General features: G+C 46.6%; 1 protein-coding gene across 1 annotated transcript in view; it reads right to left on the bottom strand.

Moving 5' to 3' along the window:
* Nucleotides 1-15,047: 15,047 nt before the first annotated feature.
* The window catches only part of Hsd11b1 (hydroxysteroid 11-beta dehydrogenase 1), a 54,222-nt gene continuing 43,898 nt past the window's right edge, over nucleotides 15,048-25,371 (bottom strand). Inside the window, exons 6-7 of the mRNA XM_004653403.3 lie at nucleotides 17,087-17,230; nucleotides 15,048-15,739 (exon numbers count right to left, since the gene is read on the bottom strand). Of these exons, the coding sequence (XP_004653460.1) occupies nucleotides 15,522-15,739; nucleotides 17,087-17,230 (362 nt within the window). The 3' untranslated portion in view covers nucleotides 15,048-15,521. The remainder of the gene's footprint in view (nucleotides 15,740-17,086; nucleotides 17,231-25,371) is intronic.

Genomic DNA, 25,371 nt, shown 5'->3' with positions numbered 1-25,371 from the left:
TGATGTCCTGGTGTGTGCCCCATATGCATGTTAGAATTTTAGCAAATGTGTCCTGGTGTGTACCCCACATGTGTGTTAGGATTTCAGCAATTATGTTCTGGTGTGTGCCTCACATGTGTGTTAGGATTTCAGCAATTATGTTCTGGTGTGTGCCTCACGTGTATTTTAGGATTTCAGCAATTATGTTCTGGTGTGTGCCTCACATGTGTGTTAGGATTTCAGCAATTATGTTCTGGTGTGTGCCTCACGTGTATTTTAGGATTTCAGCAATTATGTTCTGGTGTGTGCCTCACGTGTATTTTAGGATTTCAGCAATGATGTCCTGGTGTGTGTGCCTCACATGTTAGGTCTTAGGAAATGTGTTTTGGTGTGCCACTGATGTGTTACTGCCTTAGGAAATGTGCATTGGTGTGGTCCTACATGACAGAATCATAAGGGCTGTGTCCCGGTATACTCCCGTGTTAGGGCCGTAGGAATTGTGTCCTGGTGTGTGCCTGACGTGTCAGGGTCTTAGCAGTTGTATCCCACCATGGCAGGGCAGGCATGGTGGCAGGATCACGAAACAACTGGTCGCATTGCATTCATAGTCAGGAAGCAGAGACTAATGAACACTGTTTCTCAGCTTGCTCTCTCCTTTTTTTATTCAGTTTGTGACCCAGCCCATGGCATGGTACCACCAATTTCTGGGGTAGGTCCTCCCACCTCAGTTAACCTAATCTAAATCTTCCACATGGACCAGAGGTTTGTTTCCATGATGATTCTAAATCCGGTCAGGTTGACAGCTGAGATTAACCATCACATCATGTATTTTGTTATAATAATAATAAAAAAATCTAACACAGGAATTCCTTTGGCTGGCCAGCTGTTATGCAGGAGATGAGAGTTGGTCAGTAGGAGTCAAGTTTATTCTAGCTGGTATCCAGATGAGAGCTGGCAGGAGGGAAGGCTATGTCCTGAGGTGATGACCTGCCAACCTCAAGGCTTCATCTCCTCAAACTCATGGGTATGAGTTGAAGTATTTTTAAAAAATATTTATTTATTTATTTGAGAGAGACAGAGACAGACAGACAGAGAGAGAGAGAGTGAGAGAGAGAGAGAGAGAGAGAGAAAGAGAGAAAGAAAGAGTGTGTGTATGGGCATGCCAGGATTTCAGGCACATGTGCCACTTTGTGCATCTGGCTTTACAAGGGTTCTGGAACCTGGGTTATCACACTTTGTCAGCAAGCACCTTTAAGTGCTGCACCATGTCTCCACCCAAACTGAAGGTCTTTTATTGGGAGCAGAGGAGGGACGGTGAGACAGAGGTTCAGGAAGGCAGGAAGGGAAGGTGCAGTGCAGCTTGTTACCCACGAGTGTCTCCTTTTGTCCCCTTGCCATCACATGGGACCTAGGACCTTGGTTTCTTGAAGTCAGTTTCTACATTTTCTTGAAAGAGATTTGTTAATTTTCTGGAAGTTTAACCCCATGAAATGGCTTAGTTGTACAGAACTAAAGACATAGCAGGCTCTTTACAAAGGTCACCAGATGTTCTAGGTTCTGTGCATTTATAAGGAAAGATTATTTGGGAGTAACTGGAGAGTCGGTTTCTGGTAGACAAATGTCTTTTGTCTTCTTTCATTGTGCTCCTAGACTTTCTGTAGACACATAGATGATTTGTGTATGTGTGACATGAAAGTAGAAACAGAACTGCCCAGGGGAGCAAGGGGAGGGGAGGAGCCTGGGGTAAATGCTCAACATACAATGGACTCGTAACTTTGGTTTTTCTTTGAAGGTAGAGTCTCACTCTAGTCCAGGCTGACCCGGAATTCACTATGTAGTCTCAGGGTGGCCTCAAACTCATGGCAATCCTCCTTCCTCTGCTCACATGTCTGGCCTGGAAGTTAACATCTTAACCATGTATGTGGGACTTCTCTTTAGAATCTAGAATGTCAGGCACAAGGGAGGGGGCATCATACTTGCAAAAGGATCTGTGAGTGGCAACACCTTGTGGGAGAACAAAGAAGGGGAGCCAGAGGAGCCCACCAAGGATGCCCTCCACAGGTCGCCCAGCCCTGGCCATTTGCTGCTGGTTGCCCAACAGCACCCCGTGTTGTCTGGAGTGGCAGAGTGCTCAGCTCTAAATTCTGTGTGTCAAGTGCACTGGAGGGCAGGCCAGCCCACCGTGCTGCTCTGGACTGGGGGAGGTAAGCTGCAGGCCCCATGAAGCCTCCCCTTCCTTCCTGCCTGGGCCACACTGCTGGTGGGCACTTGGTCCTGTGCTGTTCTTCTCCTCTTGCCTGATGCACAGAGTGATGGTGAAGCTGGAGCAGCTCTTTTGCAACCACATGGTCCCTAGGAGGAGGGTGGATAGCTGAGTGGAAAGGCCGAGGGAGCCTGCTCTCGGAAGCTGTGCTGTGCCCCACCCAGACTTGTGGGAGGAAAATAAGTCTGTCAGACAGTTGGATTTTCTGCTACTCCCAGGGGAAGGAAGGGCTAACAGACATGAGCTTCAGGACTGAAGGACACTCTAACATTTTGGTTGAGGCTCTTGGCTCCTTGCAAGGGGTTCACAGCCTTCAAGCTGACAAAGTGGAATAGACCAGATCTTGGTCCCCTGTCCTACCCTGACACTGGGAAAAAGATTTCTTGTCACTCTGCTAGTGAGCTTGGCAATGCTTACTGACGGATAAACAGCCAGTTTGACTCATGTTATCAGAATGTCCCTTCAAGTCCTAGAGGAGAGAGGCAGGGGCTAGATTTTATGAGGAAAGACTTTTTCTAGAAGTGTGGGAAGAGGGAGTCACCATACATAGTCTGGAGAGACCCACAGTGCTCACTTAGTCCTCACTGTAAAGCAGACGTATCACATGGTAGTTAAGGAGTATTTATGTGGTGGTTAACCAGCCACACACCTCTTTCCTAGAGAGATAGCTATTAACTGTTGGCCAGCTCATTCCCGGAAGAGGAGACTGTTTTCATATACTGTTAATGATGTGGGTTCCGATCCTCAGCTGCCACTTGCCACAGTGGGCAGAACCCAGAGGCTGACTTATTAGTCCAAGCACAGTCTTTTTTAAAAAAAATATTTTATGTATTTATTTATTTATTTATTTGAAAGAGAGAGAAAGAGGCAGAGACTAGGGCCTCTAGCCACTGCAAATGAGCTCCAGATGCATGTGTCACCTTGTGCATCTGGCTTATGTGGGTCCTGGGGAGTTGAACCTAGGTCCTTAGGCTTTGCAGGCAAATGCCTTAACCACTAAGCAATCTCTCCAGCCCCCAAGCACAGTCTTTTTTTTTTTTAAATTTTTATTAGCATTTTCCATGATTATAAAAAAATATCCCATGGTAATTCCCTCCCTCCCCCACACACTTTCCCCTTTGAAATTCCATTCTCCATCATATTACCTCCCCATCTCAATCATTGTACTTACATATCTACAATATCAACCTATTAAGTACCTTCCTCCCTTCCTTTCTCTTCCCTTTATGTCTCCTTTTTAACTTACTGGCCTCTGCTACTAAGTATTTTCATTCTCATGCAGAAGCCCAGTCATCTGTAGCTAGGATCCACATATGAGAGAGAACATGTGGCGCTTGGCTTTCTGGGCCTGGGTTACCTCACTTAGTATAATCCTTTCCAGGTCCATCCATTTTTATGCAAATTTCATAACTTCATTTTTCTTTATCACTGAGTAGAACTCCATTGTATAAATGTGCCACATCTTCATTTTCCACTCATCAGTTGAGGGACATTTAGGCTGGTTCCATTTCCCAGCTATTATAAAGTGAGCAGCAATAAACATGGCTGAGCACGTACTTCTAAGGAAATGAGATGATTCCTTTGGATATATGCCTAGGAGTGCTATAGCTGGATCATATGGTAGATCAATCTCTAGCTGTTTTAGGAACCTCCGCACTGTTTTCCACAATGGCTGGACCAGATAGCATTCCCACCAGCAGTGTGGAAGGGTTCCTCTTTTTCCACATCCCTGCCAACATTTATGATCATTTGTTTTCATGATGGTGGCCAATCTGACAGGAGTGAGATGGAATCTCAATATAGTTTTAATCTGCATTTCCCTGATGACTAGTGATGTAGAACATTTTTTTAGATGCTTATATGCCATTCATATTTCTTCCTTTGAGAATGCTCTATTTAGCTCCATAGCCCATTTTTTGATTGGCTTGTTTGATTCCTTATTATTTAACTTTTTGAGTTCTTTGTATATCCTAGATATTAATCCTCTATCAGATATAGAGCTGGCGAAGATTTTTTCCCATTCTGTGGGTTGCCTCTTTGCTTTTTTCACTGTGTCCTTTGCAGTGCAAAATCTTTGTAATTTCATGAGGTCCCAGTGATTAATCTGTGGTTTTATTGCCTGAGCAATTGGGGTTGTAGTCAGAAAGTCTTTGCCAAGACCAATATGTTGAAGGGTTTCCCCTACTTTTTCCTCTAGCAGCTTCAGAGTTTCAGGTCTGATGTTAAGGTCTTTAATCCATTTGAACTTAATTCTTGTGCATGGAGAGAGAGAAGAATCTATTTTCATCCTTCTGCAGATACATATCCAGTTTTCCCAACACCATTTGCTGAAGAGGCTGTCTTTTCTCCAATGAGTATTTTGGGCATTTTTATCAAATATCAGGTGGCTATAGCTACTTAGGCTTACATCTGGGTCCTCTATTCTGTTCCACTGATCTATATGTCTATTTTTGCCAAGCACAGTCTTAATTGGAGTTCCAAGTGACCCTCAGGCCTGTGATTCCCAATGCTGCTGTTACCTTGATGTTGCTGGAACAAAGCACCTGATCAAAAGCAACTGGATGAAGGAAAGGATTTATTTTGGTTTATAGTCTTGAGGGGAAGCTCCATGGTGGCAGGAGAAAGCATGGCATGAGCAGAGGCTGGACATCCCCTCTGCCACAGCAGGGGAAAACAGCAGTAAGAGAGTGAGCCATGTTCTGGCAAGGGGGACTGGCTATAACACTCCTAAGCCAGCCCCCAGCAACACACTACCTCCAGCAAGGTTCCACCTCCAAAACTGCCACCAGCTGAGGACCAAGCATATAAAACACATGAGTTTATGGGGGACATCTGATCCAAACCACCATGCCAAATGTTGAGTCCTTATCCAAGTTTCCAAGGAATTAACAATGCGATCTCAGAGAAGGGTAAATTATGAGATCTATCTCAGGGACAGTTAAGAGGGAAAGCACCTTACTCAAAAGGAGACCTGGAGAATCTCTCTCACATGGTTCTAGAAGGGAAGGGAAGAAGAGACGAATGGCAGAAGGGGAGAAGGGCTTGTAAATGTCTCCCAGGCCCACCCGTTTATATGAACCAGACATGTAATTAGAATGAGCCTCACCACTGGACTCAAGTGGTCGTGGGGAGAAGTCTGACTGCTTGATGGGCTCAAGAAAAGCACTGACTCAGGAAGGGCTCACCCACAGGGCTGAGGGGGAAACAGGAAGGTGCTGCTGTTGCTGAGGGAGAATTGCTGCTGCGGTGGTTATTTTCCAGCCATTTTGGGTAAGACTGGATCAGATACAAGTTTTACTTCTGCAAGGCAGGCAAGGTAGAGTCCACGTTTCTGTGGGCCAGTCTCTAACTACCTGCCCATCAGGAATACAGGATTGCTCCTAATCCACATGAACTGTTAGCATGTCTAAGGGACATGGAGAATGTGGAAGAGATCAGACTGAAGGCAAAAACTAATTTAAACTTGATGCTGGGTGTCCTCCTGTCTCTGCACTCCTCTTCCTCTTCATTGCCCGTCCCCCACCCCCACAGTCCTGTTGACAATAATCTGCATGGCCTCTGCTCTGGCAAACTGGCTTCTTGTCCATTTAGGTCAGCCTTAGCTACCTTGGTTTCTGCATTTTGTGTGTTTATCCCTGAGAGCCTGTCAGTGTGCACTCTTCTCTAGCTACGTGCCCAGCACCCTTCTAGGTGCCAGGTGCAGAGAACGAAGTAGACATCAGTGCTGTGTCCATGAGGCCAGGGTGGTGATGCCAGGTGGCACTTGTCCATGTGGCTGCTCTGGGCTGTAGCCTGTCCCATGTGGTCCCCAAGAGACACCAACACTTGGCCAGGAGGTGGGCTTTGTGTCCTCTTTTCTTGACAGGATGGCTTTTCAGATGACTTCGACTATGAAGATTTGGTTGGTCCCAGGAAGTAATCTAACTTCTTCTTGGCCTTTTAACTTGGGACTTGGGACTTTGGGTCCTGAGGTTCTGTAAGCAGCCTAGTAGTCCAGAAATTGCCATTCTGGGAGAGCGCTCAAAGACAGTGAGACACCAAGAGTGAGACTCCATTGTTCAGGTATTTCCAGCTCAGACATCAGACGCCGACATGATGGAACTTTCTGATGCTTTGAGTTCCTGACCTTGAGCCCCTGTGACCTGGTGACACAGCAAAAATGAGCCATCTGGCTTAGACAGCTCTGCGAGACAAATGTTGTGCTTTAAGCCACTGACTCTGGGGATGGTTCCTTGTGCAGCCACAACGATCGGAACAGAGACAGACAACACATAAGATATGAACGAAGAGATGCATTGCTGTGAGAGACAGGGATAACAGAAGAGAGACGAATGTGGCAGGGCAGGTTTGAAATGATATTTAGGGTAGAGAAAGCAACTTTTTTTTTGTTGTTATTTTTGAGGTAGGGTCTCACTCTAGTCCACGCTGACCTGGCACTCACTATGGAGTCTCAGGGTGGCCTTGAACTCATGGCCATCCTCCTACCTCTGCCTCCTAAGTGCTGGGATTAAAGGCGTGCGCCACCACGCCCAGCGAGAAAGCAACTTTTGAGGAAAGGCCAGAAGGAAGTGAGGTGATTGGCCCCATGGCAGCCATGTGTGGCCTAGTCTAGAGGCAAGGAGGGGCCATTGTGGCTGGGGGAGCAGAGGAGGAGGGAAGCAGATGAAGCCTGAGAGCTGATGAGAAGCCGAGCTGGAAGGACTGGTCTCTGAAGGGCCTTGGCCTTCACTCTGACAAGAGATGGGTTTCCATAGGGGCCACTGGGTTCTGATGTAGGTGTGACATGATTCTTATCAGAATACACTTTTGTGCTGGGATTCCTGGAAGTCAGATTCTATGTCAAAGGCTGACTCCGAAGGTAGTTGGGGATTTGGGTTCGTGCCTATTCTAGTTTCCTGGGACTGTAGTAACAAGGTAGCATGGAGGGGGGAGTATCTTAAAACAGAAGGGGTTGCTAATTCAGTACCCCAGAGAGTGTGAGGTGGAAATGGTGCTGTTGGTAGACAACGGCCTCCCCTCCTCTCACCTGCTGCAGAAGACGGCAGGCCTGACTTGCGTGGCCTGCTGCTGCATCTCTCTAGCCACTGCTTCTGCATCCCAGGGTGCTGTTCCTGGCTGCCTCACCTTCACAAGGCCACCAGTCCTATTGCCCACCCGAGTCCAGAACACACTCCTCCTAACCTAATTCTATCTGCCACTATCCACTTCCAGATAAGGCCACACGCACACTCCTACATACATGAGGGATTAGGACATATCTTTTGGGGAGTACAACATACCCTGTAACACTATGGTTATAGGAACCATAGTCTATTCAGGCAGGGTGGTGGACACATGTAATTGTAGCTACTCAGGAGGCTGAGGTAGGAGGATTCAAAGCCAGCCTGGTCTACAGAGTAAGCTCAAGGAAAGCTTGGGCAATTTAATTTAATGAGCTCTTCTCTCAAAACAAAAAGCATAAAGAGGGTTTACTATTTACCTAGCATGCAAGGCTTTAGACTCAATCCCCAGTAAAAACAATCTCCCAACAACAATGACAACAGCAAAAGAACAACAAGTCATATATTAACTACTTTTCTCATTGCCATGACCAAACACACTGATGAAAAGCAAGGTAAGAAAGAGAAAGGCTAAATGGAGGACACATTCCCCTATAGCCAGGGAGGCATGACTGTTGGCCACAGGGGCTCTGAAGGCAGGAAGAATGAAGAGATGCATGCTGGTGCATTCTTTTCCTCTCTTTAGTCTTGGGCCCAAGCCCGTGGGATATGGCCACCCACATCCCATCAGACTTCTCCGGAAACACCATCACAGCATTCCCAGAGGTGTGTCTCCTAGGCGACTCTAACCCTCGTCAGGTTGACAGTGATGATGGAGCATCACAGGTCTGTCTCCAGAGAGAGGCTGCCGCCAGCCTGGCTCACATCTTAGAGTGAGGCTTTATGTGGTCTCCTGTGAGGGCTCGTCTCTAGCTATAAGCTTGACAGGGCTCAGAGTTGCCATGGAAACAAATCCTTGATCATGTCTGTGAGGGATTTTCTAGATTAGATTAACTGAGGTGGGAGGACCTACCCCAACTGTGGCAGTGCAATCCCATGGGCTGGACTGTGTAAAGGGAGAAAGTTGGTTGAGCATGGGCCTCACAGTTCTGTGCTTCCCCACGGTGCTGATGTGACCATCTGTCTCAAGCTCCTGCCACCGTGCCTTCTCCACCATGATGAACTGTCACCTGGCAACGGGGCTGAGATGAAACCTCCCTTAAGCTGGCTTTTGTCAGGTATTTTGTCACAGCAGTGAGAATTTGACTGATACATTTTCCCAATACATGTTGTGTGCATACATGCACACACACACACACACACACACACACACACACACACACACACACGGCACAGCATTCCATATGCTGGGGAGCTTTCTTTCTTTTGTTTTTTTGAGGTAGGGTCTCACTCTAGCCCAGGCTGACCTGGAATTCACTCTGTAGTCTCAGGGTGGCCTTGAACTCATGGTGATCCTCCTACCTCTGCCTCCTGAGTGCTGGCATTAAAGGTGTGCACCATCACGCCTGACTTTAATAAATAAATAAATAAATAAATAAATAAATAAATAAATAAATAAATATGCGCGCACACACACACACACACACACACACACACTTGTAAGCAGAGAGAGATAGAGAGAAAAGACATTGAATGGGCATGCTGGGCCTCCAGCTGCTGCAAATGAACTACAGATTCATCTGCCATTTTGTGCATCTAGCTTTACATGGGTACTGGGGAATTGAACTCAGGTCATTAGCTTGTTAGCCTTTGTAGGCAAGCGCCTTAACCACCAAGCCATCTCTCTAGTCCTGCTGTGGAGCTTTCTCTATGTGAATGTATGTAAGTTGACTTGATCTGTTGTTACCATAACATACTGATCTCGTAATATAAATGTCTTCAACATTGAGGTTGTCTTCAGCTTATTTTTCTGGCTACCACAAATGTGATCTTTGATCAAATTCTCATTTTTCTAATAGTTAATAGGATGATTCCTTTGTGGGACGGGACTATTTTGTTGAAAGAGATTGCTGCGAGGTAAATGAGGGGAGGGCGCGGCAAGCTGGGCTCTGGGGGTCGTCAGGCAGGAGGTGGGGGGCAGGAAGGGAGCAGGGGGAGGGGCGTGGTGGGAGGGCTGACTTTTTCTCCTTTTCTCACACTCGAGGAACAAGTGCAAACTGTCCTTCCTCCTCCGGAAACGTTGGGGGGACGCTGTCTTGCTCACTGATACTGTCTGTCAGGGAGCGTGGGATCACTGGACCTCGGAGTCAGGCTGACTTTTTACCCTGATGTAGGGCAGAGCTAAGTGAGGCACACTTGGACTCCACATGGGTCCTGCAGGCGGGCATCCTGGCACACACACCCCTAAGCGCGAGCTGAGCAGAGCTAGGAGGGTGGGTCCTTCAGGTGACCCCTGTCTGGTGATGAGGGCCATTGTGTGCTGGCGCCTTAAACTGGAGCTTACCCGCTACTCCTGAGAGAGAGGGGGTAGGTATGTGAGGGGCAGCAGAGCTAGCAGGGAACCAAGTGAAGACCTTAAGAGGACCTCTTAGGTGCTCCGAGGTAGCTCAGTGGGCAGAGTGCTTGCCTAATCTGTGTGAGGCCCTGGACATGGTGGCACATGCCTGTCATCTCAACATTTGAGGTCAAAAGTTGGAGGCCATCCTTAGCAACCTTGTGAGTTCAAGGCCAGGCTGGGCTATGTCAACTTTGTCTAAAAAAGAAAGAAAAAGGGCTGCCCTATGGTGGGGGGCACAGTCCTGAATTCAGAAGACTAACTGCTGGAGTTTTCCTCAGAAGTGGGCAAACTGCTTCTAGGAGCAGCGCCTGCAGAATAAACTCTAGTACTTGCCTGTCCAAGGCTGGGCAAACTGCTTTCAGCAGCAGCCTGAGGAAAATCGAAGCTGAAGAGAAGTTTAGTTGAAGCTGCTGGAAAGCCTGCTGCGTGTGCTGTTGCCAACCCTCGGCTCTTACCACGGCTTTGGCTTTCTCTGTGTGCAAGGCGCACAGTGGCATCTAAAACATTTCTTTTTTTTAATTTGTTTGAGAGAGAGAGATAAAGATGGGAGAGGGAAAGGGAGACCTCATGCTAGGGCCTCTAGCCACTGCAAACAAATACTAGACACACGTGCCTCCTTGTGCAGCTGGCTTGTATGGGTTCTGGGGAATCGAACCTGGGTCCTTAGGCTTTGTAGGCAAGTTCCTTAACCTCTAGTCACCTCTCCAGTCCCTCATTGGCATTTTTATGGAAAAGCCCAAACCAGTAACACATGAACAAGTAGTGCATTGTATGAGCAATCCTTGGGTAATCTTTAAACATTTGTCACGGGAAGGGATTTAGGGGTATGGCCTGCTGGACTCTGCTGATCCAGAACACACACACTCTGATCACAAAGTAAATCACATTAAGCCCACCTGTCATCCTCAACAGATCTACGGGCCCTTAGCTACTGACCCCGTTGCCTGCAGTGCTGTGATCAGCACTTCTCATGCGTGTGTGCTTGCTCTGAGTCAAGAGTCTGCTCAGGGGCTGGAGAGATGGCATAATGGTTAAGGCATTTGCCTGCAAAGCCAAAGGACACAGGTTGGATTCCCCAAGACCCCTGTAAGCCAGATGTACAAGGTGGTGCATGCATCTGGATTTCATTTGCAGTGGCTAGAAGCCCTGGCATACCCATTCTCTCTCTCTCTCACACTCTCTCTGCCTCTTACCCTTTCTCAAATAAATAAATAGAGGGCTGGAGAGATGGCTTAGTGGTTAAGCACTTGCCCGTGAAGCCAAAGGACCCTGGTTCGGGGCTCGATTCCCCAGAACCCACGTTAGCCAGATGCACAAGAGGGTGCACGCGTCTGGAGTTCGTTTGCAGTGGCTGGAGGCCCTGGCGCGCCCATTCTCTCTCTCCCTCTTTCTCTCTCTGTCTGTCGCTCTCAAATAAATAAATAAAAATAAACAAAAAAAAATTAAAAAAAAAGAAATAAAAATTTTTTTTTTTAAAAAGAGTCCACTCAGGTCACTGTGGAAATAGGGCACAGAGCCCAGTTTAAGATTAGTCTGCATCTCTACACATTGCTGTCCAATATTGGTCATTTGTGCTGTGCCGCCCAAAGCTATGTCAATGCGTCAGAGAAAACCTAATTGCATTGCTTTAAGTGGCTGAATTATGTGAATTATGTTCATGTGTTACTGGTTTCGGCTTTTCAGTAAAAATGCCAATGAGGGGCTGGAGAGGTGACTAGAGGTTAAGGCACTTGTATGACTAACTTTAGGGTGAGCTCTAAGTAAGGAATTTAGCATCTCACACCAATAGTATCACAAAAGTCATTTGTAAGGTCTGTAAGAAATATTTCCACAGCTCTTTTTCATAGTTCACCTCCATAATTCATTCTTCTAGCTTATTTTCAGTGTGTTCTTATAGTCATACCCACAACTCATCCCTATAAAGGGCTTGTGGGGTGTTGCTCCCTGAGATGAATCTTTTTATTTATTTGACAGAGAAAGAGGGAGAGATAGAGTATGGGTGTGCCAGGGCCTGCAGCCACTGCAAACACACTCCAGATGTGTATACCCCCTTGTCGTGAGCCCCCTCATACATCTGGCTAACATAGGTCCTGGGAAATCAAACCAAGGTCCTATGGCTTTGCAGGCAAATGCTTTAACTGCTAAGCCATCCCTCCAGCCCCTGAGATGAATCTTGATGCAGCTTTTGGTCAGGCTTAGCTGGGTGTGTTGCTTGCCTAGGTGAGGGGAAAATACGTGGAGAGTCCTCTGCCTCAGACTTAGGCAGTATAAGGTGAGATATCTGGTTCAAGGTGGGGCTTCAGCCAGGAGGCTGGGTAAGATCGTAATGTAGCTGGTTTGGGGTTGGCACCAGGTATCTAGGGTTTGGTAAGGGCTCCAAGAAGCTTCAGGAGTAGCACCCAATCACTTGCTGCTATCAGTGGAAATGCTGAGCATTTTAAAATGGGCTTGCAACATTTACCTTCCTGGAAAAAGAGCATCTTGGAATGGAAAGGCATGCTGATAAAGGCAGTGGAATTTTAATAGCATGCTAATGCAGATAAACTCCTTGGGTGTGGATGGTTTCGTTCTCAGACCTACTTTCTGAGTTATCTCTGGATTCTGGGGAAACTCTTACTTAGAACAAAAATTTCACCTACTCAGTGTGGTGGGGTGCACCTGTAATCCTAGCACTCAGAAAGCACAGGCCAAATTAAAAAAAAAAACAACATAGGTCAGAGGATCATGAGTTCAAGGCCAATGTGAGTAACATAGCAAGACCCTATCTCAAATAAGCATACAGAAATAACATAAATACCCCCCTCAATATTTAAAAATTAGACAATTGCTTCATCTGTTCCCCAAGCCAATTATAACCCAACTTTAATATTGTCTCCACCCTTCAGAAAAAGACTTCCTGTGCTCACCACCTCACTGTGAAGGCTGAGCCTGATGTCTTCAGGAGACAGTGCAGGGTTCATTTGACTGGTTAGAAACTGGGTTCCTGTGAGACTCCACTTGCTGGAGGAGATGCGTGTTGACATGTTAGTGTGTTATCTGGGCCTTACATTTCTGTTTCTTTACGCACAGTTGCAGTCAGGCCCCTCCTGCCGTCATGCACACAGCAGAGCCTTGGAAGGGTTTCTCTGTCAGAAAAGCCCTGCCAGACACTTGCAGATTCAGCTGCTTGTCCACAGGCCTGGCAGGCTCAATAAACTGACATGTAGCCCAGGCTAGCTTCAAACTCATGATCCTGCTGCTTCTGCCTCTGGAGAGCTGGGGGATGGCATGTGTAACCACACTGGGGTTCAGTAGATTCTAATGCCTCTTCCTGTTTGTGGGCACTGAGATTGACTTGTGGGAGAATGACGTTTCTTCCGTGCCGCTATACTCCAGCATTGCTTCCCAGGAAGCCTGTGTTTGGGAGGGTTGAAGTTTTGCTGAGTATGTGTCCTCCACACACCCTACCGGCACTTCCCATCCTGTTAGACCCTACACAGGGCCCAGGGAAGTGGACCTCCATGTCCTCCGACAATCTGCCCCCTTGTCCCCTGTTCAGTGAATGGGAAGCCCTGGCCAGAGATGCAATGAAAAGAGTGGGGTTGTGGGGTTTGTCCCCTCAGATTCCTCTTTCATGGTCTGTTGTGAGCTGTATGCATCCCTCAACCAGATATGCCACAGTCCCTGCCATGTGGCACTCTCCAAACAGGTGTTTCTGCCCCTGGGTGGCAGTTCTGTCTTCTCCACCTGCTTCTGGATGGAAGAAGCTGAAATCGTCCCCAGACACTGCTCTACGGCTCTTCACGTCTGTATACCTTGATCATAATTTTGTAAGCTGTCCTCCTTTAAAAATTTTTAATTAATTTTATTCTTTCTCAGAAATTTATTTTATTTATTTGAGAGAGAGAGAGAGACAGACAGACAGATACAGACACACACACACACACACACACAGAGAGAGAGAGAAAGAGGAGAAGGGAGAATGGGTGCTCCAGGGTCTCCTGCCACTTCAAATGAATTACAGAGGCATGTGCCACTTTGTGCATCCATATATATGTGGGTACAATCAAACCCAGGCAGCCAGGCTTTGCAAGCAAGCACCTTTAATGGCTGAGCCATCTCTCTAATCCCCCCCTTTAGGAAACATTAAGGTTAACCACCAGGAACATTTCATCTCTGACCTGTTGTGCTCTGGGTGATTAAAGGCTTTAAGAAGTTCCCAATTGACTATAGGCAGAGGGTACCTAGCGAGTGTCTGGTAAATATTTGTTGAATGAATGATGACATGAGCAGTGGGTTTTGAACCGCAGCCCCTCCTCTGCACACTTCAATATATGCTGACCTTTGCACTCCCACATCACAGAGAGGCGCTTGACCAACTCTGGGAACAATGGCATGTGCATGGCTTCCAGCAGATGGAAGTCCTGTTTATTTTATTTATTTTTAAATTATTTTTTTGTTCATTTTTATTTATTTATTTGAGAGTGACAGAGAGAAAGAGGCAGATAGAGAGAGAATGGGCACACCAGGGCCTCTAGCCACTGCAAACGAACTCCAGATGTGTGTGCCCCTTTGTGCATCTGGCTAACCTGGGTCCTGGGGAATTGAGCCCTGAACCCGGGTCCTTAGGCTTCACAGGCAAGCGCTTAACTGCTAAGCCATCTCTCCAGCCCAAGTCCTTTTTATTTTTACTTTATTTTGTTTTTTTCTTTTCAAGGTGGGGTTGCACCCTAGTCCAAGATAACCTGGAATTCACATTGTGGCCTTGAACTTGAACTCGTAGTAATCCTCCTGCCTCTGCCTCCCGAGTGCTGGGAGTAAAGGCGTGCGCCACCCTGCCCAGTGGAGGTTCTGACACTCAGATTCCCAGGGACCTCCTGTGCCCTGGGTCGTCTCGGTGATGGGGCTGGGGAGGCGGCTCAGGAGGTCATGTAGTGTGAGGGCCGGAGTTCAGATCCCCAGTACCACTGTAAAAGTCAGACATGGAGGTGTACTCCCGGAACCCCAGTGCTGAGGAGGCAGAGACAGGGTCCCTGGTGCTGGCTGGCTGGCTGGTCTAACTGAATCAGTGAGAGATGGTGTCTCAGAACGTGGAGTGGAGAGCAACTGAGGAAGACACCTGATGTTGGCCTCTGGCCTCCACACTTGTGCACACATGTGCATGCACCCCCTCCAACATGACTACTTACATACATGTGAACACACATACACACATGCATGCCCACTGTACATATGTGCAAAAAATGGAAAAGACACGATGCCCACCACATAAGAATAATGTAATTTCTTTAACTCAGATAAAAAGTCCAGACCACAAATATGAAATGAACATTGAAAATTTTTCATTGTTTTGATTATGATTTAAAGGAAGCATATTAAGTGAGCTAAATTTATAGCTACCAGTTCTGAATTTCTAAGGGTGTGATCTTTATTAGGATTAACAGTGTAGAAAGGATCACCATGTTATGTATGAGGTAAAGCCGACCTCTCTACCTTGTGCTCATCCCTATGGTTACTGTCAAGTCACCACTGCAGGCTGCAAAGTGGTCCCGGCATTATTTTAGTTATATTTTCCCTCTGCAGGTGTTAGAGGAGCAATTTTACATGGTGAGCTGGGTCTCATGGTCTCATGTCTTTGGGGACACTCCAGTTATCCTTCTGGGAGGATGCCTTTGCAGGCAGAGCTCGCAGAAAATCAGGTAGTACAGTAAGAAGATCCCTCACCATGCCCTTCAGGGAGCTCCTAGTTTCTTACAAATTTGTCCAGGTTGTATTTCTGTAAGGAGAAAAATTCCATGATCCTCCTTCCCGGGTTCCCCAGCAGGAGCGAGGTCCAGCGCGAGCTGTCGTAGTACACTTCCTCCTGGCGCAGGGCCGTCCCTTTGATGATCTCCAGCGCGCAGTCCTCCTTCCGGGACGGGATCCCCGTGAAGACCCCCGAGGTCGCCTCCATGGCCGTGTCTGCAGCGCGACAGGGAAGGGCGGGTTACTCAGAGCAGCGGGCTGCGGACGGAGCCGGCCGGACCCGGGCCGCGAGCGGGGCTCAGCGGGGGCCTGAGCGCTGCGCGGACGCGCGGGTAAGGCGCCGCCGAGCCGTCCCCGCGCTGGCTCCTTTCCGGGAGGGCTGCGGAGCCTGCGGAGGAAGCGGTCCCGGGCGGGGCGCAGGCTCCGCAGCCCCCCACTCCGCTTGGCGCTCCGCGTCTCGGCTTCCAGGGCGCCCGGGCAGGGGCGGGCGACCAGCCGCTGGCCAGGAATTGGGTCACAGCCTCAGGAAAGGAATACAGGGCGCAGAACGGGGGCAGAAGCCCCGTGATGGCGAAGCAGCTGTTGGGAGATGCTGGTGGCAAAAACAGTGTGCATACGGCACGGTAGGGGCGCACTGACTTGTACAAGGGCCGGCAGAGCCCCGCTATTGCTCAGGTCTCAAGATCACCCCGTCACCCGGAAGGAAGCCGTCTTTTAAACAACTCTTTCATTCCATTTGGGAGGGCTTTACTCAGTCTCCTTCTCTAACGACGACCCAGCTATTCCTTACACAGAACTTTCCTGGTTCCCGCAGCGCGACCTAGGTAAACTTACTTCTGGACCTGTAAGGACTGTAAGAGATGTCTCCTGATGTACTACCCTTCTTCCCTGAATCGCTACATCAGGTAAACCCTCGTGCAGTGACCCAAAAGATCACAATGCAATCAGCACAATATTAACCATTAACTAATGTTCTTTTGTTTTCCAGGGTTGTATTCAGGATCCCACTCAACAGTAATTCCTCCTAATATTTTCCTCCAGTGTGTGACACTTCACTGAGTTTTCCTTTGTTTCTCATGACCTTACTCTTTGAGGAGTGCTAATCAGCTGTTTTGAGGAATATCCCTCAGTTCAATTTTGATCACTGTTCTTATATGATTGAAGTGAGGTTATGCATTTTTATCACGTACACAACTGTGCTATATTCTTTTTAGTGAGGGGCTCATGATGTCAACATCCTTTTTCTACTGACAGTAAGTAGTATTGGATAAGTCTCAGAGAGAGAAGTAAAGGTCATCTGGAGCTCATGAGGGCATTAAGTGCTCAGGGTAGCACATGGTGATCAACGTGTTTCACCGGGAAGCTCAGTGGTCAGAATAGAAAGGAGGGTCAGAGTGGTTAGAGACTGCCATCACACAAGTGCCTCCCTAAATGAGAGGGCAGAGCGTCCAGCCACTGTGACTTGGCGCATTACACATGAGCCAGGGAGGATAGCACCCTCCTTCCCACATGGTAAGGCTGGCCCTTCAACTGCAGGTCATTTATTCAGTGTCTTGTTCTTACCTGTGTCTATGAGGCCAAGGACACAGAGAGTGATTGACACGTTGACCTTGGCCACTGCATGTTCTGATCTAATGGATGAGAAGAACCCGTCCAGAGCAAACTTGCTTGCAGAGTAGGGAGCGATCAGAGGCTGGGCGATTTTCCCTAAATGACAGATTAGAGACACATTACAAAGGTGCTTGGCTTCTGCTTCCAGCAGAACTGGTCTTGATGTGGAGAATGCGTTGTAAGCCCCAACAGTCTTCTTCCACACAGAGTTCCACACAGAGGTAGGGCTTAGCAGCTAATGCTTTTGCCTGCAAAGCCAAAGGACCCAGGTTCAATTCCCTAGGACCCATATTAGCAAGATACACAAAGGGGCACACGTGTCTGGAGTTCATCTGCAGTGGCTGGAGGTCCTGGCATGCCTATTCTCTCTTTCTCCCTCTTTCTTTCTGTCAAATAAATAAAAAAAATTTAGAAAAGATATCAGAGGTTTAGTGTGTGGCGTGAGCCTAGAGGCCAACACCACTAAAAATGTTTAGTAGGCAGGAAGTGAGCTGGCTTTCAGCCACCTCACAGCTGCTAATGCTTCCACCTGTGACCCAAGTGGGTGAGGGGCTGTGGATCTGATGAAATCTCTGCCAGCTCAGTGGCTTGCCACCGATAATAAGATGGTTATATAAGCTCTACTGTTTTGTACAAGGGACATGAATCCCCTATGTTTGGGTTTTACATAAAACCTACCCCCATGCCCTCCCATTTTTTTTTTTCTCCAATTTAGTCTCACTCTAGGCTGATCTGAAACTCACTCTGTAGCCCCAGGCTGGTCTTGAACTCATGACTCCTATCTTTGCCTCTCAAGTGCTAGGATTAAAAGTATTTGGGGGCTGGAGAAATGGCTTAGTGGTTAAGTGCTTGCCTGTGAAGCCTATGGACCCTGGTTCGAGGCTCTATTCTCCAGGACCCACGTTAACCAGATGCACAAGGGGGCACACGCATCTGGAGTTCATTTGCAGTGGCTGGAGGCCCTAGCACACCCATTCTCTCTCTCTCTTTCTATCTGCCTCTTTCTCTCTATGTCTGTTGCTCTCAAATAAAATAAACAAAAAAAATAAAAAAAAAAGTATTTGGGGCTGGAGAGATGGCTTAGTGGTTAAGGCATTTGTCTGCAAAGCCAAACAACCCCAGTTCAATTCCCCAGGACCCACGTAAGTCAGATGCACAAGTGGGCACATGCATCTGGAATTCCTTTGCAGTGGCTGGAGACCCTGGCACACCCATTCTCTCCCTCTCTCTCTCTGTGCCTCTCTCTCTCTCTCTGTATCTCAAATAAATAAATAAAAATTAAAATATTTTAAAAAAGTACTCACTACTGCGATTGGCTACTCCCCCCCCCTTTTTTTATCAGATACTGATAGATTTCCAGGAAAAATACTGACCTGGATATGTGTAACATGAATCCCCTTACTCTCGCTCTTTTGACTGTCACTGCCTAATTAATTCTCACCCCAGTTCTTTGGAGGATATGTGGATATATGTCCACAGGACAGTGCTACATCCTTTCTAAGAGGAGAGCATAGACGTGAACTGAGGCCTTACACTCTTTTCTGAGTACAGTGCAGGACAGCTATTTTAAAACCCTTGTCTGCTCATTCTAGAGCGTGGCTCATGGTCTCCTTCCTGAGTATGGGTTGAGTTGCATGTTCTATTCTTTCATGTGTAATATTTTTGTATTGTATCATTGACTTTGTGAATGACACATTATAGTTTCTGGATTTTGTCATATCCCTCCAAAGAGTGTTAATTTTCTTTTAAAGTGAGTAGTTGAGTGAAATTATGTCTGTTGCAGCAGATTCCAGCAAAGATCTGTCAAGTTACTGGAACCTGAGTTTGATTGCTTGACATCTGCTTGTCTCACAACTAGTTCAGGGACCAATCAGACATTGAGGTAGCATAATACATTATAGGATTTCTTGATTTTTGTTGTGTTTCTTCAAAGAGTGCTAAATTTTCTTTTAAAGTGATAACAAGTACAGGCTTTAAAAATGATTTATTTAAAAAATTATTTATTTATTTGAGAGAGAAAGGGGGGGGGAGAGAGAGAGAGAGAGAGAGAGAGAGCGAGCGAGTGAGCGGGAGCTAGAGAGAGCGTGCTCCCAGGGCCTCCAGCCACTGCAAACAAACTCCAGCTGCATGTGCCATCTAGTATATCTGCCTTAGTGTGGGTACTGGGGAATCAAACCTGGGTCTTTTGGCTTTGCAGACAAGTGCCTTAACTACTGAGCTATCTCTTGAGCCCCAGGCTTTTGACAAAACATAAAATATGGCCATTGAGGAGCTAGGAAGATGGTTCAGTGGGCAAGGGAGATTGCTACACAAGCACGAGGAACTGAGTTTGAACCTTACTTAGCACCCAAGTAAAAAAGCCAGGCCTGCAGGAGAAAATGCAGAGGAAGCAGCATCATGAATACTGCTCTTACTGCTGGCTTGACAACCAGCCCCAGAGTGATGGTGACAGATGTGAAGGTTAATCAAAACCTATGAAAGCAGAAATTCAGAGACTACAAAGAACTCAACACTAAATCATACTGCCAAAGGCTTTCCATGGCTCAGGGAACACTATGGAGGAGGGAGCAGACAGATTGTAAGAACCACAGAGAGGGTGTGAGTACCCAGAAGCATGGTCATCCGCTACCTCACAGGGACTGACTGAGGCCAACTGCTCTGCATTGGGACAGCAGGAGGAATGCTTACTATTTTAAAAATAATATTTTGAAAATAGGGGGCGAACATGTCCTGATTTCCAAAGTTGGCTTTATTCCCCTCAGTATTAACCAGTTAGTAGTCTACCTGGTACTATGGGAAAAGAGAGGGTCATTGGATTTGCAATGAAGTTTTGGGTTTTGGAAATGGCTATGGGCAATGCAAGGCAGGGTGTTTTAAAGCTCCTGTGTAGAGACCTGATGGAGCAATGGGGATGAACATGAGTTGCAATGGAGACCCAGTGGAGATGCCAACACTATGGGATGGCTGCAAAAGAGAGATGTTGGCATAGAATGGATTATTCCTCTGGCTGTGAGCAGCCTAGCTTTGAGGGGCAGAATTGTAACTCCAGAAACTTTGTCAGTGGTTACAGATGTTGGACTTAGAGCTATTGGATTAGATGTTTCCCCTGTTTGTTTTATTGTATTGATTGGTTTAATATTTCATTGCTATGCCCAGTGCTATCTTGTGCAATGTCAGTGTTAACTCTGTGCCATTATGTGGGTTTATTTGTGTGTGTTTGTTTGCTTATAGCTAACAATGAACAGACCTTGGACTATGGGGATGTTTGACTAGTGTTGGTACTGATAAAAATTATGGGAACTTTTAAAGTCAGACTGAATGTATTGCATTTTACATCATGGATGGTTATCAGTTTATAGGGGCCAGGGGTAAATTGCGGTGATTGGAATTTGGTGGCCCCCATAAACTTGTATTCTGAATAACTGATCTCCAGTTGATAGAAATTTGACAATTGGGGCTGATAGCTTAATGGTTAAGCGCTTGCCTGTGAAGCCTAAGGACCTCAGTTCGAAGTTCAATTTCCAAGGACTCAATGTAAGCCAGATGCACAAGGTAGCACATGTGTCTGGAGTTTATTTGTAGTGGCTGGAGGCCCTGGTGCACCCATTCTCTCTCTCTCTCTTTTTCTCTCTGTCACTCTCACATAAATAAATAAACAATTTAAAAAATATATACCAACTGGGCGCTTGCTTTCAAAGCCTGGGGTAGAGTGAGACTCCCCACCTCACACAAAAAAATTGAGACTTGGAGCCTTACTAGAGGGGGTGTGCTTTGGGAACGCATTGTGAGATGTTATAGTCAGCTTCCTTTGCCAGTGTTTGGCACACTGTCCTGCTGCTGTTGTCCATCTGATGTTGGCCAGGAGGTGATGTCCAGCCTCTGCTCATGCCACATTTTTTCCTGCCATCATAGAGTTTCCCCTTGAGTCTATAAGCCAAAATAAACCCTTTCCTCCTACAAGTTGTTTTTGGTTGGGTGCTTTGTGACAGCAACAAAAAGGTAACTTCAACAGGAAAATTGGCATGGAGGTAATGCATGGGCTTAACAACATGGGCTTTCCTTACCTAAGGCTGACCTGGATATAGCTACTGCTGAGTGCCAAAGCTGCCAGCAGCAGAGACAAATATTGAGCCCCAATATGGAAGCATTCCCTAGAGTGACCATACAGCAGCTTGGTTGCAGGTTGACTACATTGGACTACTTCAATAATGGAAAGGGCAGCGTTTTGTTCTTTCTGGAATAGACACTTGTTCTAGGTATGGATTTGCCTTTCCTGCACATAGTACTTCTGCAAAAATTACCACCCATGGGCTTGAAGAATGCCTTATCCACATCATGGCATTCCACACAGCATTGCCCCTGACCAAGGAATTCACTTCACAGTTAAGGAAGTACGGCAGTGGGCTCATGCTCATGGAGTTCACTGGTCTTACCATGTGTCCCACCACCCTGAAGCAGCTGGCTTGATAGAACGGTGGAATGGCCTTTTAAAGAAGTAGTTACAGCACCAACTAGGTGGCAATAGTCTGGAGGACTGGGGAAGTGTCCTTCAGCAGGCTGTATGTGCTCTGAACCAGCTTCTGATATATGGTGCTGTTTCTCCTATAGCCTGCATTCACAGGTCCAGGAATCAAGGGGTGCAATTGGAGATGATATTGCTTACCATCACCCCAAATGAACCATTAGCTTTTTTTTTCACTTTAAAAAATACCTATTTTGGGGCTAGAGAGATGGCTTAGTGGTTAAGCACTTGCCTGTGAAGCCTAAGGACCCTGGTTCAAGGCTTGATTTCCCAGGACCCACATTAGCAGATGCACAAGGGGGCGCACCCATCTGGAGTTTGCAGTGGCTGAGGCCCTGGCACACCCATTCTCTCTCTCTCTCTGCCTCTTTCTGTCTGTCGTTCTCAAATAAATAAATAAAAATAAACAAAAAAAAACCTATTTCTACATTAGCCAAGTTTTTGCTTCTTGTTCTGCACCCTTATGCTCTGCTGACCTAGAGGTCTTGGTTCCAGAGGGGGGAGTGCTTTTGCCAGGAAACACGAAGAACATTTCACTGAACTGGAAGCTAAGACTTCCCCCCGTTCACTTTGGGCTCCTGATGCCCTTGAGTGAACAGGCTGAGAAAGGAGTTACACTGTTAGCAGGTGTGATTGATCCACACAACCAGGGGAAATTGGACATTCCTCCACAATGGAGGTAAGGAAGAGTATGTCAGGAGTGCAGGAGATCCTTTAGGGCATCTCTTAGTGTTACCATGCCTTGTTATCAAAGTCAATGGACAATTGCAACAACCCAATCAAGGCAGTGTGATAAATATCCCAGATCCTTTAGGAATAAAGGTATGGGTCACCCCTCCAGGTAAAGAACCAAGACCTGCTGAGGTGCTTGCTGAAGGTGGAGGAAAAATGGGTAGTAGAAGAAGGCAGCTACAAATCCCAGGTAAGGCCATGTGAACAGTTAAAAAGTGAGGACTGTAATTGCTTACTGTCCTACTGAATGAGAAACATGAATAAAGTAGTTTTTTGTTTTTTTTTTTTTAATAGGCAATTAGTTAGGGACAGAAGCCCAAACAGGGAGCAAAAAGATGCTCTTCTGTCTGTACTGGCAAAAATTAGAACTTGTATCTGGTTGTCTTATTCGAGATGGCTGCCAGCCACCCTCCGGAAGCAGGGACTTCCTGCTCTTTCTCAGCTCAGCTTCTCTGGGTCAGGTCCCTGAGGCCAGGAGCCAGTCAGAGCTTTGCTCCTCTGGGTCAGAATGCACCTGAGTCTGATGATGAGGCTCACACTAATTAGCTGTCTGATCCATGTAAGAGAGGCTTCCCACATGCCACAGCCTCTCTTTTTGCCCTGTGATCTGGCCTGGACATGCGTGTAAGTCTGTGTCTGACAGGGAGGGGACACACTTATTTTGACCTTTTCTGCCTGCCTTCTATCCGCGTCGTGCTTTGGGGTACCGTCTCACTTTGATGTGAGTTGTCTTTGATCACCGAGTCCTGCACTATTTCTTAGTCCTCTCTGGTCTTATGTGAAGGGGAACCTTTGGTTCTTATGCTCTGCCTTTCACATGGGTGTGTGTGCACGTGGGGGTATCGCTCATCTCCCCATCCCTTTGCTGGACAAGGAGAATTCTCTTCCGGCTTGAGTCTTTCAGCTAATTTCCTCCCAGGATCTAATCCTCCCCCCAAAAGAAACCTCATAATTCATAATTTCTCCCTAAATAAACTCAATGGTTTGTTAAAATGGATAAGATAAGCCCTCTTTGAACTCCCCAAATATTGCATCACTACTTTGGTGAGAGTGTTTGTGAACATGTATACAAATATTAAGATGCCTTTGCTTTTCTTTCCTCTATTTCTCTATTATGTAACTAATATTGATTGAGATGATACTACTAGTTAACTGTTATTGAATATATATTTAACTTATTAGATATTAAAAACTGAACATTCCTCAAGGGACCTGGCCTTGTGTTTTGGGGGAAAGACTGTGTGTTTCCGGTTGCATGTGGGATAGTTCTATCATGTTAGGTGGAATTATGACCTTGCCACTATCTTCACTTGGAAATTAAGTATGATCTAAGAGGTATGGTTTCATGTCAAGTTGACGAGGGGTGGACTTGTGATGGTGAAGCTCTGTTGTCAACCTAATTAGACTAGAAATCCACAGGCTCTCCTTGTGGGAGTGTCTTTGAGCTTGCTTCCAGGAAGGCCTGGCTGAAGGGGGAGGCCTTCTTGGTGGTGGGCTGTCCGTATGGAAGCTCTGAGAAGAAAGTCCCTCTTTCTCCAGCCTGGCTGCTGGCACTGCTTGCTGGTCAGCACCCTCACTTGTACACGCATCTGTCCTGTTCAGCTATCCTTCATCAGCATCATCAGTATCGGAACTATGTTTCTTCAGTCTTCCAACATGGACTGCAGACCAGTGGCTCTCCAGGAAGCCTCCAGGCCTTCAGTGCCAGCTTAGAACTGCTGAGGCCTCCAGCCATGTGGACTGAGGAGCTACGGGGTTCCATGGTGTTCAGGTCTGAAACCAGTCATTGTTGAACTGCTGTAAATTAATCTAATAAATTACCTCTTGAATACCAATTCATTCTATCAATTCTTCTCTAGAGGACCCTGACTAATACACAATATTTCCTTGGCTGTGATGACCTTGACTCTGGGCAATCTGGAACCCTGGGTAGAAGCCACATGTTGAGAATTAGGTTTGATAAGATCTTTATAACCATCCCTTCACTCATGATTGCTATAGGAATAGCCTGCTACCCATTTTGGACCAATGAGACTTGAGGATTTTGCTGCAGTGTGTTGGGAAGTTCTCTCTCTCTTTTTTTCTTCTTCTGGGTGTAGCAATCCTCTTTCTCTCCTGATGGACATATTTTGTATATGGATTTGGTGCCAGACTTGCTGCATCTGGCTTACTGTCAGCAGAGGAAGAAGCCACACAGGGGTTTGAGTGGAGCCAAGAGGTTCTGGGGACACTGAGCCTGAGCAGGCCAACTCTGAAGCTGCCCAGCATTGGGGTTCCAGTTTTGTCAATAATTTCCCTTATTGGTTAAGCCAAAGATCGATGCAAATTATTTGTAGGAATAGTATAGTAACTAAAATATGAACACAGGAGACAGCTGATCCACGTATGAATTCCAAGTTTGCCGCTTGTCAACTATAATTTGTGAATAACACTATCACCATGCTGAAATAAGCCACATAACACTTGCAGCTCAAAGTCTGGCACTTGGAAAGCTTTCTGAGAACATTGTTATTGTCAGCAGAATTAGCATTCAAATTGGTGAGAAAAAATATGAGCCATTCAAAAAGTCATGCTGGGACAAATAGCTAATTACTTAGGGGAAAGAAAAATGCCATCCTAATAAATGAATTCAAATCCCGTTAGAGAGTCTGTGGGAAGCAATACACTAAGAGATGGGTGATGTTATCATCACAGAGAGCCTTGCAGAGCTCAGTCAACCAATAGGATGGAGTACGCAGAGTGTGAACAGCTGCTGTGTGTGCAGATGCTCGCCTTGCCTTGCTGCACATTTGCCCTTCAAAGACGCTGTCACACCTTAAAGAAGGCTGACAGGAACTAAGTATGGTGCTTGGCTTGAACACACACTACAATCTCTCTCTCTCAAGAAGTTGCAAAAAAAATTAATAAATAATAGTGGCAGGAGGGTTCTAATTGCTGTTGTTGGGTTTGATCTAAAAGGTCCTATCAGCTGAGGAGTGAGGAA

Source organism: Jaculus jaculus, chromosome 1 (genome assembly GCF_020740685.1).
Source record: "Jaculus jaculus isolate mJacJac1 chromosome 1, mJacJac1.mat.Y.cur, whole genome shotgun sequence".
Taxonomy (NCBI): domain Eukaryota; kingdom Metazoa; phylum Chordata; class Mammalia; order Rodentia; family Dipodidae; genus Jaculus; species Jaculus jaculus.
The sequence above is the reverse complement of the archived record's forward strand: the minus strand, read 5'-3'. Positions and strand labels throughout refer to the sequence as shown.